At 29.0% G+C, this 16,704-nt stretch overlaps 1 protein-coding gene across 2 annotated transcripts in view; it reads left to right on the top strand.

Moving 5' to 3' along the window:
* LOC107448175 (phosphatidylinositide phosphatase spermathreecae) overlaps positions 1-16,439 on the top strand; it is a 35,462-nt gene extending 19,023 nt beyond the window's left edge. The window contains exons 9-18 of one of the 2 annotated variants that reach the window (XM_043039547.2): positions 317-394; positions 969-1,089; positions 2,439-2,567; positions 3,344-3,414; positions 4,755-5,000; positions 5,740-5,811; positions 5,898-5,971; positions 7,252-7,407; positions 10,821-11,230; positions 13,986-16,439. In XM_043039547.2, coding sequence (XP_042895481.1) covers positions 317-394; positions 969-1,089; positions 2,439-2,567; positions 3,344-3,414; positions 4,755-5,000; positions 5,740-5,811; positions 5,898-5,971; positions 7,252-7,407; positions 10,821-11,230; positions 13,986-14,903 — 2,275 coding nt within the window. In that variant the 3' untranslated portion in view covers positions 14,904-16,439. The remainder of the gene's footprint in view (positions 1-316; positions 395-968; positions 1,090-2,438; positions 2,568-3,343; positions 3,415-4,754; positions 5,001-5,739; positions 5,812-5,897; positions 5,972-7,251; positions 7,408-10,820; positions 11,231-13,985) is intronic. The other variant, XM_043039546.2, reaches the window with a different exon arrangement.
* Positions 16,440-16,704: the final 265 nt, after the last annotated feature.

The following is a 16,704-nucleotide window of genomic DNA, read 5'->3' as shown; positions in this document are numbered from 1 at the left end:
AATTTAGTGTAGCAAAGACGGTGATGGGGTTATTTGTCTCTCTGATTAGTACTGAACTTATACATCTAGTACATTTCATGTGATGTAAAAAAAAGTTGAACATAGGTTACAGTTTCTTTTTGTCCTTTTTTTTTGTTTTAATCAATATTGTTTTTGTCTTAAGTTTGAACAATGGACAAAGAGCACACAACAAAAGTACACACATAAAACATAGAACTTATGTTAAAAAATTTGTAGAATGAAATTCTTTTCTATTGATTGTTTGTGATAAATAAATATTCATTACATTAATTATACTTCTCTCATTATATTATAGCCGGGGTATGAAATTTGAGAATGTTTCTGTTTTAATTGAAAGCATTCAGGATGTTATTCGTGACATGCGATACTGTTGGTGAGTTTGAAATATTTTTCTACATTTCTGCAAGTAATAATTATTTTCTATTAATAAGTATTAAGATGATATATTGGTATACAAAAAGGGTCTCAAATCTGTTGCTACTGAACTTTAGGGAACAGACGTGTCTTACTATGAGATAAATTGTAGAATCCACAAATCCATTGTTTTGAGACCTTCTCAACCATAACAGTGCTGCTAGGTGCACATTAGCATTACAGTCGTAAGAGACAGAGTACTGCCTAGCGTTGTACAATATATGGTTATGGGTTACTAAAAGCAATTTTTAACTCTTTTTTTCCTTTCGAAGTTTGATGTAATTTTGGGGAACTTCACATCGACCATGTCAATCTTCATCTATGAAAAGTTGCTCCAACATAGAATTGAGTTAATATGTCTTGTCTTATATACTAGTGAATTGGAATTGTATTTTTGTAGTGGTAGACACACTATAGTAATGTTTTTGAGATGCTTTGTGTGTAAGAGCATAGCTTACAATTAAAGGCTTATCAGTTAAAGAAAAAGTTGCTTGTACTATTAAAATTTCAAACTAAACTTTATGCTTTTTCAGGACTGACAGCGAAGGTCTTATTTGTGACCAACGGGGAGTTTTTCGCGTCAATTGTGTTGACTGCTTAGATCGTACCAACATTGTCCAAACAGCCCTTGCTAAGACTGTCATGGACATTCAGGTAAGTGATAGAATTGTATCTTCAAGTAACTAGAATTACCCTAAGCATTTCTTATATACATTTGTTTTGTGCCTATTTGTTTCTTACATTTGTGAAAGAATGTAGGAATGATTATTATGATAAAAAAAGCTTGCATTTTCAAATGGGTATTTAAATTCTTCTTTTGCGTAATGAACTAGTAACAAAGTTTTATAAATATTTACTAATGTTCATTAAAATTTTACCTTATTGAATAAAATATGTTTAAGCAGAAAATAACTGTATCATTTTTTAGACAAATCAGCATGCATAGGTGTGTAATTAATGTTGAAAAATTAATAAAGTTGTAGATGAAAGTCAAAAAAAATGTGTGACAGAAAGATAACAGAATTTTGTAGCATGTTAACTACTTTTCATGATTCAAAATTAGGTTTCTGTCTTTTGCAATGAAAATTGTCTGAAAATTTTGAATTTTTAATAATTTATTGTTTACTAAAAATAAGTTTAAATAAAGAAAACTACATCAGATTTTAATACTTTAATGCTCTAGTTGAAATTTTTCTATCATATTTTGCATAATATTCAATATCTTAAATCAACTGATAAATTACTTTAAAAGCTGGAGCCCAAAAACTTTTTGTTTTATTGGAAAAAAAAGTTAGAAAATTCTAAAATTGAGAGAGGCAATGTTAATACTAAATTATTTAAAAACATATTACAATATTGACTGAATTTAAATAAGTAAGTACCTAATAATTTTAACGAACTGTGCCTCTTTATATTGAGGAAATATCTTTAAAGACGAGGCAAACTTGAAAATAAACAGACTGTATTATCAACTGAATACTATATGTTCTGTGAAATTTCCAAAGAAATCACTTCTTGAAAATATTTTATTTCAAAAAGTATGTACTGTGATTTTATTGTGTATATTTAGAATAGTCTCTTAAAAGATACCCTGAACACTAATAAGTTAATATCATAAATTCATAACAAAAAAAATTGTTTTACGTTAGTTTGTTTTTAGTGAAAAAAAATTTTTTCTTACACATTTTTTTAAATTTTAATTTAGCAGTATCCTAATATGTCAGATTTCATTTGTTGATAAATGTAAATCAAATGATGATTGAAATAAATCTGGTTTTTGCATGCCTATTAGAATTTATTCGTATTTATTTATTATTATTATTAATTTTTCTCAGCTGTATTTTCACAAACATATGAAATAAAAAGTATTACCCAACTATAAACATATTACATCTTAATGTGAAGTGAAAAACACATTTTTTCACTTAATTCTGTATCTAATTTTTCACTTAGTTATTTTTAGTTTAAAACAATATTTTTTAATTTATTTTATATTTTTGCAGTTCAACAAACTAGGTCTATTACCCCCTGAAGGTGTGTTACCTGCTGGCTGTCGAAGAATATTTCAAATGTTATGGGCTAATAATGGTGATATTATTAGTCGGCAGTATGCTGGAACTGTAGCATTAAAAGTAATTGCATGTTTTTTTTCCATGTTCATATTATATAAATTTTTTTTCTTAATTAAGGTAAATTTTATTCTAATAACCTTGGTGGCTTAGGGGATAAAGCATTTGCCTCACAATGAGGTGAACCATGTTCGAATTCTGTACCTTGTTCGCACTGACTGCAGTGCTGATGTAAAATATCTTCATTGGAAGGCAGATCATGGGTCAGAGTCCCCATGCTGTCAGGCTAACTGTGGAATATTTTGTGTTTTTTCTCTCCATGTAAAGCAAATGCGGGTTAGTTTAATCTGAAAGTCCTCCATGAAGGCAAATTTATCCCAATACTTGATCGTGCAGTTGTCTTGTCTTCAGGATTGGGTTCGAAATTACAAGGCTACAGATTTGAGCATAAGTTGTCGTAAACTCAAAAAATGATTGGTCAGCTGTTCAATGACAGTTAAAAATTTTTATTCTAATATTAGCATTACAGCTTTTTAAAAAATTAAAAGAGTGTTTCCATTTCCGTAAGATGATAAAATAAATACATTATCTGTCATCTTTCAAGGGCATTAAATTTTTCTTCCTTATTGCTTGCAATGATCTTATTTCAGTTGTAATAAATTACTTTATAAATTTTCTTTAGAAGTTCTGACTGTAAAACTGTTAAATAAAGTATTTAACTTTGGATTTGATTTCAAAATATCTTTGTAATAATTAGCTATAAAGACTTATTGGTTTTTTTTTAAAGTTGTCATCATACACTTTGATGTAAAAAATATATATTGCATTTATTTTTGAAGGGTGATTACACTAGGACTGGAGAACGTAGAATAGCTGGAATGATGAAAGATGGATATCACTCTGCAAATAGGTAATTTCAATTAAATATCAGCTTTTATTTAAAAAAAGAAGAAAATAAAAACAATGTGATATTGCTTTTTAGTGGTTTGAAAAAACAAATTTCTTCAAATTTAACAATTTGTTTATATCATTAACCTCTGTTAGAAAACATTCATGGGCTGGTGTATCATAGTTGGTCGGGCATTGGGCCCATGTCCAAGAGGTCGTGAGTTCAATCCTCGCCAGCCGAAGGCTCCCCATTTAGTAAATGGTGACTGATGCACGTTAAATCTGTTGGGTCACAAAGTTCTCCATATTCCCATACAAATTATACCTCTGGGTACTGAATTGGAGATTGATTGTTCTCTGTTCAGGTCAAAATTAAGATCTAATGTATGAATGGATGTATAAAATGGGTCTTCCTTATAAATGGGCTGTGATGTGTGTGTGGTTGAAGTTCTATTCTTGGCCATAGATGGCACCACTGCAAAAGAAGAAATGCACCCTCTGCCTTAAAATTCGCTTGGTTTCACCAAACAGGCATGCTGGATTGGCAAGTGACATTAGAAACAGCAGAAAATATTCAAAGATAAAATATCAACAGAAAAGGCAAGTAATTCTTATCGGTACCCTTTTTTGTAAAAGAGTTGGAACAGTCTTGTAATATATCTCTTTTAACTTATCAAATAAGTATAATTGAATAAGTGTTAAAACTATAATTCAATTTTTTATTTGAATAAAATAGCTGGATTTGTTTTATTACTTTTTACGATAATGACTAGTTTTTCTATTTGAAACTATTTGTAATGATGAATCATAATAGTTATGTAGGAAGAGATTACACACCTAAAAAATAAGGGTACTTCTGCATATCTTCATGTTTCAATTAAGGGAATGACAATTATATTTGGAACATGGTAGTTTTTCTCACTTTGTATAGAAAAGAAGAGTATTTTATGCTTAACATGGCTTACTACCTTCTTTGTATTTTACATACATTGATGAGAGCTATTTTATAATGGTTATTATGTAGTAATCTTTCATGATAAGTATCTTAATTTTTAAAATAGATATGGAAATGCATTCATTGTGATTAATTATTGTCAGTTTCAATGATTGCTTTTATAATGTACTTTTAATCAAAGGGCAAGCAAGAGGCTTGAAGCTCATTAAATGCTTCTTGTCATGTTTACAGCATTAAAAACTGCTATGCCAAGATGTTGATCAATTCATTCAGCTACAATAGATGCTGTTGGCTTATGACTTATTTAAATTTAATCATCATTTTTGTATCAAAAACTTATTTTTTATCTGGTACCTTATTTTGAGGATAATTTTATGTTTGACTATTCAATTTTCATCTTTTTTTAGGTACTATGTCAACCGATTTAAGGACGCCTTTCGTCAAGCTACGATTGATTTAATGATGGGTAACCCAGTCACAGAAGATATAAACGCTGTTACTCCTGAAAGAGAAGAAGCTGATACAGAAATTGAAATTAATGAACAAGAACATCATGAAAGAGTTAAACAACTCATAGAAGATTGTAAAAAAATTTTAATACCAGAAACTGAAGTTGTCTTAGGTGGATGGGCATTAATTGATGCAGATCCTGTGTATGTTTTTTATTCCTTTAAATTCATACTATTTATTCTTGTTTGTAAATAGTTTTGTTTAAATTTCTGGCTTGAAACTTTAAGGGCATACATTTATCTTTTAATCTTTACTACTTGTATTTGTGAGTGTTAAACTAAAGATTCAAGTGTTATATTTAATTTGAAATAATCAGCTTGGAAATTAAAATAGTTGTGTGCATTTCTTAAACTTTTATTTAATTTAATTTCAAGTTATAAGTAATTATTTTGATATAATTGGACAAAAGGTATGCATGACAGATTTTATATTTTAAAAAAAAGCTTCATTCTTAAGTTTTATATTGTGTTACTAATTTTTAATTTTTTTGAAGATTGAATTCAAATCTTATCTCCCCAGCTTGATTTTAGCAACACCTTATAGTTTCTTACATTTTAAACACATTTTTAAAAATTTAAATAAACATTTGCTTTTTTGATTCATTACTACTTTTAATACGTATTGTTTTTATTTTATTTTTACTTATCGTGTAATTGTTACATGTAACATTACGTACTTATGATAACTTAAAGATAAAATTTCAATATTTATTATTTAAACTGAGTAATTAAGATTTTGCACAATTTTTTAATCTAATACATTAGCAAACATAAAATATAATGAAAATTGTATCTTTACAATAGATATTTACTTTTTTTGCAAGTTATACTAACTATACAAATATGTTTTTTGATGCATCAAATTCAAATCCAATAATTTTAGGACTGGGGATCCTGATAAGCAAGACATGGATGCAATATTGATTCTTACCAAAGATTCTTACTTTGTTGCCGAGTAAGTAAAAACAGTTTGTTTGATTTCTTATGAGTACTAAATTCTCAAATGAATTGCTAAATATTTTTATTATGTGCTTTTTCCAGATATGATGATCAGACTGATAGAATTATTAAGTATCAGCATGTACAATTAGAAGATTTAGAGAGAATTGAATTAGGTAAATTTATAACTTAGAAATATTTAGCCATTATGCGGTTTCTAAGTCAAAAGCAAGTTTTTGTTATAATTGTTTACTAAAAGTGTCTCATAGTCTGTTTCCTGTAGTAATATTTTTTAATATTTCAGTTTCAAAAAGGTTTCATACTGTGTTATTTTATACTTTGATTTTTTTAATTTTATATGGTTATTTGATAATCTTTTTTATAATTATTAAAAGTTGCTTTCTAAATATCAGCGAAAAATTCTGCTCTTTTTGTCTAAATAATTATTTTATGCACTGACTGAAATTTTCATTTTTTAATATCATAATCTGTAATACTTGTAATATTATAAATTTCAGTATTAAGCCGCGATGGCTCAGGGGATAGGGGGTCCGATGAGGTGAACCGGGTTCGAATCCTAGCGATGACTGGTCGATACAAATCCGCATCCGGCTTGCACCAACCACAGTGCTTCCTCAGTGGTAAACAGATCACGGGTTAGAGTCCCTTTGTGGTCAAGCTAACGGTGCGAGATTTTCATGGTTTGGTTTTTCTCTCCATGTAACGCAAATGCGTAGTTCCATTAAAAAGTCCTCCACGAAGCCGAATTTCACCGAATATTTGATCCAGGAGTTCCCTTGTCTTCTTAATAGGATTCAAAATTACTAGGCTACAGAGTTGAACATTAGTAGTCGTTATCCCAGAAATAGGGTCTGCTATTCAACGACGGTTATAAAGTATTAAAAAAACTTAAGTATCAATTTTTCAGAATGCTAATGAACCACTTTATGAAACTTTTTGAAAACATTTTTACATTTTAATATTTTAAAAACAAATCAACCAATCATTTAATAGCATAATTAGAAATCGTTTTCAAAATTTATTTAGTGAAATGAAAAATGATTATCTTATTCATTTTTGCTTTTTATTTGTATGCAATCTGATTAATGTAATCAGTCATACTGTTACATACTGTCTCAGAAGTAATCATGCATAGTGTTTCAAATTTATTTTGAGAGGCTATTTTAATTTGTTACATTGTTGTTTCAGGGAATAAATATCAATAACTATGATTGCTCATAACACATATTTAATTCATGCATTCTATATTAATTTAAATTTTTTCTTAGAAAAAAAAATTTATATATGCTTTAATTATTTTGTGTAGTTTTCTATACTTCTAGATTTGCAGTAATTATCTTTAGTAAAATAGTCATTTTTGAACTTGTTATTCTTCGTGATATATTTGGTCTAATATTTATTTGATTTTTAAATTCTATATTTATTCTTTTTGAAGGACCTGAACCAGGAGTTTTTAAATCGAAACATTATTGCCTACGTTTGCACTACTGTGTTTATGGACAGTCTGGTTATTTCCACATGTTTCGCTCCACCAATACAAGATTTTTTAATAATATGGCTGTTCCAATTAGTAGTGAAGAAGAAGCTGCAGGTAAGAAAGTAAACCTAGTAATTATTTATTTTGTCAGCTTTAGCAATGTTTTGGGAAAGAAAAAATGAGGGGCATGCAGAGGCAAACTTATAGTACAGTACAGAACCCGTTATCCGGAAATCAGAAAACCAAAAAACCGGAACGAAAGTTGATAAATTTTCCCGCCATTTTTGAAATGTTTTTTTTCTTTCCTCATAAGATTTTAGGATTTTTCTTTCTTTTTTGAAAAATGTTTACCTTACCATCATTTTGGAAATAATCATTAGTGCATTACTTCATCGTTTTTTCTTCTTTTTAAGATTATTTCCAACTAATTTTGTTTTGTTTAGTTGGGTTTAACAATAAAAAAAAAAACGGCTTTTTGTATCGATTCTGAAAACCAGAAAAATCAGTTATCTGGAATAGCGATGGTCCCGATTGTTCCGGATAATCGGTTCCCTACTGTATAATCATTAAAGTAAAAAGGTGTGTAATAGCTGAAGGAAAGAGGAGTATAATTACTGAAAAACGAGGAGTGTAATCTTTAAAGGGGCCAAAAGAAGACGGTAGAAAATATATATCTGAAAAACTAAAATCCATATTATAAATTAAATTTTTATTCAAATATCAAAGAAAATTGTATGATAAGAAATATGTTGAACAAAATATTCTAAATTGTTTTCTTAAATACAAAGAAGGTTAAAGTTTTAATGACCTAAAACTATATTATTAAATTTGTTTGAAAATATATATTATTCTTTACAAAATATTTTTTTGTTGTTGTTCCAAATGAAAAAAGGATGATTTCAGTAATGAAAATAATTAATAATGTAAAAGTTTTAGTATTGCTAGTTGTTGATTGGATGCTTCTTTCTTTTGCTGGATGCTTGAAGCATTTGCTCCTTCTTTTATATATCACTGAAAGGGATACAGAATTTAGTTTCGCTTATAAATGTATATCAGGTGAACAAAACTAACTCAGTTGATATCTTTTATAACAAGAATGTAAGGATTGAGACAATCTGCTCCTAAATAATGATGCACGTTGTATCCTAGTCTTCCACAGTTATGAAGAATAAAAACAATAATGTGTAAAAATGAACTAGAAATGTTTAAAAGCGGTTTATTTTTTAAAAACTTTTTATGTTACAATAGTTGGAATAATTTTAGAGTGTTTTTGTTATCGAATATCAGCAACAATTTTACCTAGTAGCACACATGGCATAAAATGCGCAATCACTTACACCTATTTAAATCAGAAAAGCTTGCGATTTGAAGGAAAACTTCGGATTTAAAGGCAGTGGTTTAATTATTTCTTCCCCAACATTGTCGGATTCTGTGTTTTGCAAATATTTGAAACATAGTAAAAATCACAAATTGATGAAAAATTGAAAAACATATATTGTAATAGCAAATATTTTGAATATATTGAATTGAAAACATGCACACAGGTGCATGAGTTATCGAATGTAAGTATGGGATTTATTCAATGGTTTTCATAGCAAAATGTTCTGAGACAGTATGAATAACTTTCTCTTTCATGTTTATTTACATTTACAATTATTAAATGAATTGAACTTAAAAACTTTTTAAATTATTTTCATAAACAGTCCAATACATCTTTCTAGCTGCTTCAAAAAAAAATTTTTAAGAAATTATGGAAAATTTCCTTGTTAAATTTTAAAAATGTTCGTGATTACAAGCTTTTATATAGGCTTTATTTTCACCTCTCTCTCAAAAAAGGGAGAATGAAGACTAGGAGAAATAATGCTTAGTAGTTTTTTGAACTTCAATGAATTATTATTTTTTTTGGGGGGGGGGATATAAAGCTATAAAATAATGTGGTTACTAATTTTGAGTATGATATTTAATGTTTCTCATTTGTTTGTTTTTAGTTTTGTTAAATTGATAATTGTTTAAACTAATAAAAACTAATTTGGGTGATGCTAAAAAATCTTCTTATTGTAAATTATGCAAAAATTAAGGTATTTACCAGAAATCTATAAGCAGACAAATGTGTAACTCTTGACTACCATTTCAAAAATGCTGATTGTAGAATTTTATAGGTAGATTTTATCAGAAAATTCTTTTTAAAGCACTAGAATAACACCAGCTATATTTTACATTTTTCAAAAGATACTGCTGAGTAATTATCTAGATAAGTTCATTTCGGAAAATTAAATAAAAAAATAATTAAAAGCAATATTCCAAAATCCCTCCTCTAATTAATATCCTCTTTGACAATTGAATTTGGTCTGTAGGAACAATGCCTCTTAACTGAAAAATTGAAATGTCAATGATAATGGTCAGAAATTTTTTGAATATAAATTTTTATCATGTATATTTATTTTTAAATGTGAGTTATTATGAAGATCTTTTTTTATCAACATAAATTTTTGAGAGAAAAATTTTAAGAAGAATTTTTGGGGGGTGTTCAATTAAATAGTATTTGAAAAATAAAAACAAACATAGAATTTTAATGCTCTTACACAAATCTAGACATTAAGTTTTATCTGATTAGTGCTCATAACACTAAAACCACCAAAATTTTTTACTGTCAAACCTACTGGCACTCGAAAAAAGAGAGCAGTTCAAACATAAATGATTAGACTATCTCAGTGGTGATCTAAAAACATATTAAAATAACTGAATGAAAAAATAAAGACATAGATTGAGTCACCTGACATCAAATTCTGAAGAAATCTAGAGCCCATCCTGAGCTGTTGCACCACTGAAGAAGGAAGGAACTTTTATTTTTTTACATATTAATATAAAGTTATATACATTTCTCATTATTTAAAAAAATTTATTTATTATTCTTTAAAAATTTTTTTCTCTCTTTTTATATACTCAGTTGTTACTCTTTAAACCAGTGAGATTTGCAGTATATCAAGTGTGTTAGTTTCTTTTGTTTGTTGTATTTTATTCGTTTCTTCATTCATGTTACTTTTTGCTACTGCTTAGAAAAATTTAATTTCTGAAATGTTATTTACTTCTATAACTTTATTTTTAATTGGATTTTTTTTCGCATTAATGAAGTAATTTAGCTTATTTTTCTTTATTGCATTTTTATTACTTCTTTATATTTTATAGTAACAAAATTTAGTTAAGCTATTTTTAAAATTGTGTTAAAATATCTACTTGTTTGGACTTGATTATAATTAAATAAACTTTATTTTGAAGGAGGAGAATTAAATTTTCCCATGACTGGAAGTTAACGGCTAAAATGAAAGTGGAAATAGTGCATTCTTGATTGTATTTAATAATAAAGTATTATTAAGTACAATATATACTTAATAATATAATAATTTTAATATATTATAGGATTTTAGAAGAAGCTTCTAATTTTTTTAGTTTGTTATAATTAGTAATTTTTTCACCGAAGTATTTATCATATTTTCTTAACTGTTAATATTTTATTATTTTTATTACAGAATCTTTAAAAGCTATTTGTGAAACATTTAAAGTTGCTTTGTGCGTGAAAGAAGTAAATGTTCCCATATTTGAGGGGAAATTGGAGCGTCGCAAAAGCAAAATGCCACTATCACAGGCCGGAGTTCGTGCTGGAGTTTTCAGGAGCAATCGCAATCATCATGGACATAATGCCAACCATGGTTTTCACTTAGAACTCCCATCATTTTCCTCAATGCCTCGTAATATATCAGAAGGTCAATTAAATTCATTGAAAAATGTTGGATCCAGAGCTTTAAGTAATGTTACCTCACACTTTGCAAAGCTAAATCCTATTAAAACTGTAAAAGCTTTAGGGAAAAAATCTACAAATGGTTTTGCATCATGTGCAGCTCCTAATTTAGCTTCTGTTGATGAGACTAGTGCTTCTATAGTAAGTACCTTTTTGTTTATTATTATACAGTGGAAAATCCCATATCCGGAATCATCGGCAAGTTTGGAAAATACAGTAGAGCGCCGATTAGCCAAACCCTTATTATCCGAACGTCCAATTATCCGAAATATGTCAGAATTCATTTTTTTGTTTTTAAGTTTTGAATACTATTTAACTTATAGAAAATTTTTCTAAGCTTAGAAGGAAAAATAATGTCCACTACATCTGAATACCATATTTAATTTACAACCTTTTTTTGCAGCTTTCTTATAGTAACCATACATACATGTATTGTTATACAGTTAAACCTACATACCCCTTTAGCCCTCTTCAACTGAAAATTATCTTCCAAGAATGGGAGCTTCATTTTGACAGTCTACAATGGTTGGAATGTGAAAGAAAATAAAGAAAAATGCGGTAAAATCAGTAATTGACAAAATAATTATAAAAAACTGAAATATGATTTTAAAAAAAGTTCAAAATGAAAAAAAAAGTTTAAAAAAAAATATTTAAAAATTGAAAAAAAAAAATTTAAACACGCCAGAGCTATTTTAGTTAGTACTACCAATCCTAAGTCTGGAAAAGGTGCGAAGGGAAGTTAGTGCATAAATATTAATAATTTAAACTAGATTTTAAACAACTTTCCAATTATCCGAACTTTTCATTATCAGAACCACGTTCGGTCCCGAGCAGTTCGGATAATTGGCGCTCTGCTGTAGATTTTTCCGGATAATAGGTTGTTAAAGTAAACAAACATCAAAACATCCTTCTTCAATAAAAAAAATAACAAATATACAATAATTACTGCCAATTTCAATCAACTAATAAATCCATGTGGTTTGTGTAGTTGCGCTAATTTTGCAGCTTTTGTTACAAATTTGTGCATGGTTTTTAAAATTTCGATATTTTAATATGCCATTCTAACATACCGCTAATGCAGGGGGAAATTTTAACTCGCGTGTTTGTAGATTTACTTTTTGTTGCCTATGGTGTTTTATCGGTTGCATTTTCAACAGTTTGGGATTTACCTGTAGTTTTTGAAATTTCGGTTTCACATTTTTAATATAATATTGCGTATTACAATCCCCGAATTCATATAGCTCTTTTGAATAATCACTTAATGACCCGCTTCAGTCTTGATGATTTCTTCTCAAATCTGATTCTTGGTGGTGATGATCCTTTTATGCGATATGTGAGAAAAAATAAGCGATTTTTTCGAGCTGTAGTGAAATGCCATATTTTGTAACATGATATCCAATTATTTTTCATATTGTAGCAGAATTTGGATTAAAATCAAATAAAAATCGGAAATCTGGTAAAAATCATAAAAAAGTAGAAATTAGGGAAAAGCGGAGGATTCTCATCACCTGCACTTTTTTAAAAAAAAAATCGCAAGTGTAAAAAAAAAGAAAAAGAAATCTGAAAAGAGAAAAGAGTTTAGTGTATTTTGATTGTTAAAAAAGAGGGATATGGGACTTCGTACAGTATTATAATCTCAATGCTATTTTAAAACCCAAACATCTGAAATTCAGTAACTTCTATAAATTTGATTCTTTTTTTTTGTTTCACAACGAGAAGAAATTAACTGAATTAATTTAAAACTGGAAAGTTGTAGTTAGATGTAGAAATTCTAATCTCCAGTTATCACAAAAGGGAAGGTGGGCAAAGAAAAATTCTTTCATCTACATTGCTCTTCCCAATCATTATGGGAAACGAGAAAACTTCAGTATTTTTTTCGTAGACTTGCAGCTCTAGAATTGGAAAGGTGATCCAACTTACCTGCATGATAACATCGTAACTTTGGCATCTTATTGAGATTCAGGTTAATTAAACTATCTAAAATCCAAAAAGTTTTCTAATCTGGATTTTACAAACCTGATTCTTGATTTTTCAGGTTACATTGTATATCAGTTATATATTTAGTATAGATTTTTCTTTTTTTATTGCTTAAGTAATAAATTATCTATGGGTAATGCTTTGAGTACAAAAGTAAACTTCTACTACATAGTTCAGAGAAGTGCAAATTGTACATTGCACAAAAGAAAACTAACACTTTTAATAACTTTACATCTAATGATCATATTTTTACATTAATAGATCTTAATCTTGAGAACTTTACTTTAAATATATGCTAACAAATTCGCTCAGTGGATATTTTAAGTTATGAAACCAAAAGCAAAATTTACCTTCCCTGAAAAATGAAAAAACGTACCCTTTTTATGAGTTTGGATTCTTGACCCTCAAAATTTGAGGAGGGAGGTAGCCACATTTTTATTAATAAGTTGTTCATTTTATGCTGATGGAGTCAGTAGTATTGTTAGCGGTTGTGGCCAAATCTCATTATGCAGGAGTTGTTACAGTATTGTGGAATTCTTAAAATTATAAAATTATTTAGGGTAATAAATCATAATGATACACATAATTTTTGTATTGAAATACCATGAAATTGCTGCTCCACCTCAACTCATAGCTCCATTACCTTTGGAAGATCATGTAAAGTGCAGATTTTAATATCACTATTTTTATTACAAAAACATTGTTAGAAATAGGTTATTTATTCTATTCCATAGGAGTTATTGTTACTGGGTTATAAACTTGAAGGAAAAAAAACTGTTATTAAACCAGTTAGTGTCATTCTGGCGATATCTTTTACAATATCAGTTACAATTAAAAAGTGAATTGAGCATTTTTTAAAATTATGCTTCAGTTAATGTTGGCTGTACCTTTTTTTAAACTTTATTTTTTTTTTAAATAGAGTCAACGCTATAGCATGGATAGTTCATCTGAATCAGAAGAAGATTCTGCACTTCATCACAAAATCTATACACCAGCTGGATTTCATGGGCACATAAGTGATCGTACTCTGAGCTCCGATTATTCAGAATTCAGTGATGTCGACGAACAGGAACTGATGTTGTCCACTGAATGCCTAGATAACGGTGCTAATGACAGTAAACACGACACAATGCTCGAAAGTTGCGGGATTTTAGCCACTTATAGCTCTGGCCTAAATGGACCACAGAGTGACAATTTTGTCTTTCTCGAAGACAACAGCCAGTTTAGTCAAAGAAGATATAACACTGAAGTGGATGATTTTGTATTGGATGCCATGAAAAGGGCGTCCCAACGTCAAAGTAAAAGAATGTCAGCGCAGAAGCTGGTAAGCTCCAAACAGAACCTTTCTTTAGCATCTATGCCCCAAATACATATAAGTACTGAAAGTAACCTTGCTGCTTACACCAAACCAGATGAAATTTATTGCGGATCTGGTAAAGTAGCGGTGTCTCGTAAGTTGTCCAAGTCTTCGGAGGATCTGGAGTATCGGCCTTGCACTGTCGCCACTTCTCACGAAGTGTCCCACCTTTTGGTACAGGAAGAAGTAATGTTAGATACCGAAGGACTGAATGCTAAAATGAAGACATCACACAGTGAAAGTGCTATTCAAGACTTCTCCCTGTCCTCCCTCAATCTGTCCAACACTCTGTCTCCTATTGCAATAAAAAAAGATTTGGTGCTGTCACCACTGTCTAGAATAGCGAAAGGGGTGCAGAATTTCGGAATGAACTTACGCCCAGGACACCCACGCAGCAACCCTATTTCGCCTAATTCTGAAGATTACGAGAAAGTAAAGCTGAAAAGAAAGAACTGTGCTACTCGAATCATCGAATTGTGATCGGATGTTGTATAATTTGTTAGAAATATATTGGAGTTATATTTGTATAGAAATTACGAGGCTATAATTGTTAAAAAAGAAATTAGCAATATATAAGAGGAATTTTTACATAGCAAAAAAGTGCAAGATTTTTATTTTGCATGTCTTATTTTAGAAAAGTGAAAATAACGTAGCTAAATAAGTATTTCTGCCCATTTTTTTTTTTTAAATAAGTGTTTATAAGTATTATTTGTGTTAATTTATTTTTAAAATGTGCAATAATTCTCTAGTTTTTTTATTGTTTAATGTTTTCCTTATGTATTGTAGTCGTATAAAACTTCAATATATGAAGTTTTGACTTAGTATACACATTGTTTTAAAAAATATTCAAAGTATTCTCCTATTTACCTCCCTCATTTTTTGTAAATTTTCATCAAATTTTGTAATATCCATTCGATGAATATTTCTTTTTATATTTATGTTCACTCGAAAATCATCTATGGCTGAAACATTCTTTATTTATGAATGAAAACATTCATTATTTACAAATGAAAAACATATTTTCCAACTTTGATACTTTGTCCACTTGTCTAATAAACTTCTATATTTTCCTAATGTGAAACATAATTGTCACACTTGTATATTAAAACTTTCCCTTAATATATTTCCTATTTATCGTTGAAATTTTTACATTAGATAGTAGTGTTTGCTTTTAAAAAATAACTTTGCTTTTTGACATAGGTCACATTTGAATAGCTTTGTAGTTATTCTATTCATTTGAATACATGACCAACCTAAAAGTGTAGGGCATGACCAAAATGCATGTGGGAAGCCCTTTTTTGCACTTGCACATGCTTTGAAGGGAAATATTAATGTTTTGGTATTCTAAAATTTTAGTTTGCTTTCTCCTACGATAATCATGTCCTGTTCAAATCTAATTCAAACATTTGTAAAAAGCAAGTAAATATAACACCATTTGCGAGTTTTATTTACTCCTTCAGGACCAATAGTTTGAGAAAGAATGCTTTCTCAGGACCACATACTCCCAGGGTATACAAACTTCAATTATATGCATAGGTACTAGAGAGTACCATATTTAGCTCACATCCTTGTGATCTTTGGGGTACTATGGTCAGAAAGGTTTCTTTTATTTATGACATCATGCCCCAGACCCACCTACTCCACTCGCTTTAAAAATATGTTTAGATACTTAATAAAAGATGTAACATGAGAGTACCGTATTTAGTTCACATCCTTGTGATCTTTGGGGTACTATAGTCAGAAAGGTTTCTTTTATTTATGACATCATGTCCCAGGCCCACATACTCCACACGCTCTAAAAATCTGTATAGATGCTAATACAAGATGTAATATGAGAGTATCGTATTTAGCTCACATCCTTGTGATCTTGGACCTCTATAGTCAGAAAGGTTTCATTTATTTATGACTCCATGGGGGTGTGAAGGGAGAATCATGTAATCACAGTTCTGGAGGGGTTAAAGCTTTAAATATTTACTTAATTTATTATTTAGTTTTAAAGCAATTCCTCACTATACATTTTAAAATGATGCTTATTTTTAGCGGTACTTTCATTTTTTAACTGTTTTTAATCGTATTTATAAAGATTCATTCTTCTATCATAAATACTTAAAGCATAACAAACTTTTTTTAAATTTAATTTTACTATGTATGTTTGTAAAACTAAAATGTTTTATAATTGTTTAGCTAAAGTATCTACTGGTTGCTAACATGAAAAACTTTTTGTCACAAAAATAAACAATGTGTAAATTATATATTTTTACGTTCATATTTTTTATTATCA

Source organism: Parasteatoda tepidariorum, chromosome 9 (genome assembly GCF_043381705.1).
Source record: "Parasteatoda tepidariorum isolate YZ-2023 chromosome 9, CAS_Ptep_4.0, whole genome shotgun sequence".
Lineage (NCBI taxonomy): Eukaryota > Metazoa > Arthropoda > Arachnida > Araneae > Theridiidae > Parasteatoda > Parasteatoda tepidariorum.
This window is presented reverse-complemented; position numbering and strand designations above follow the sequence as displayed.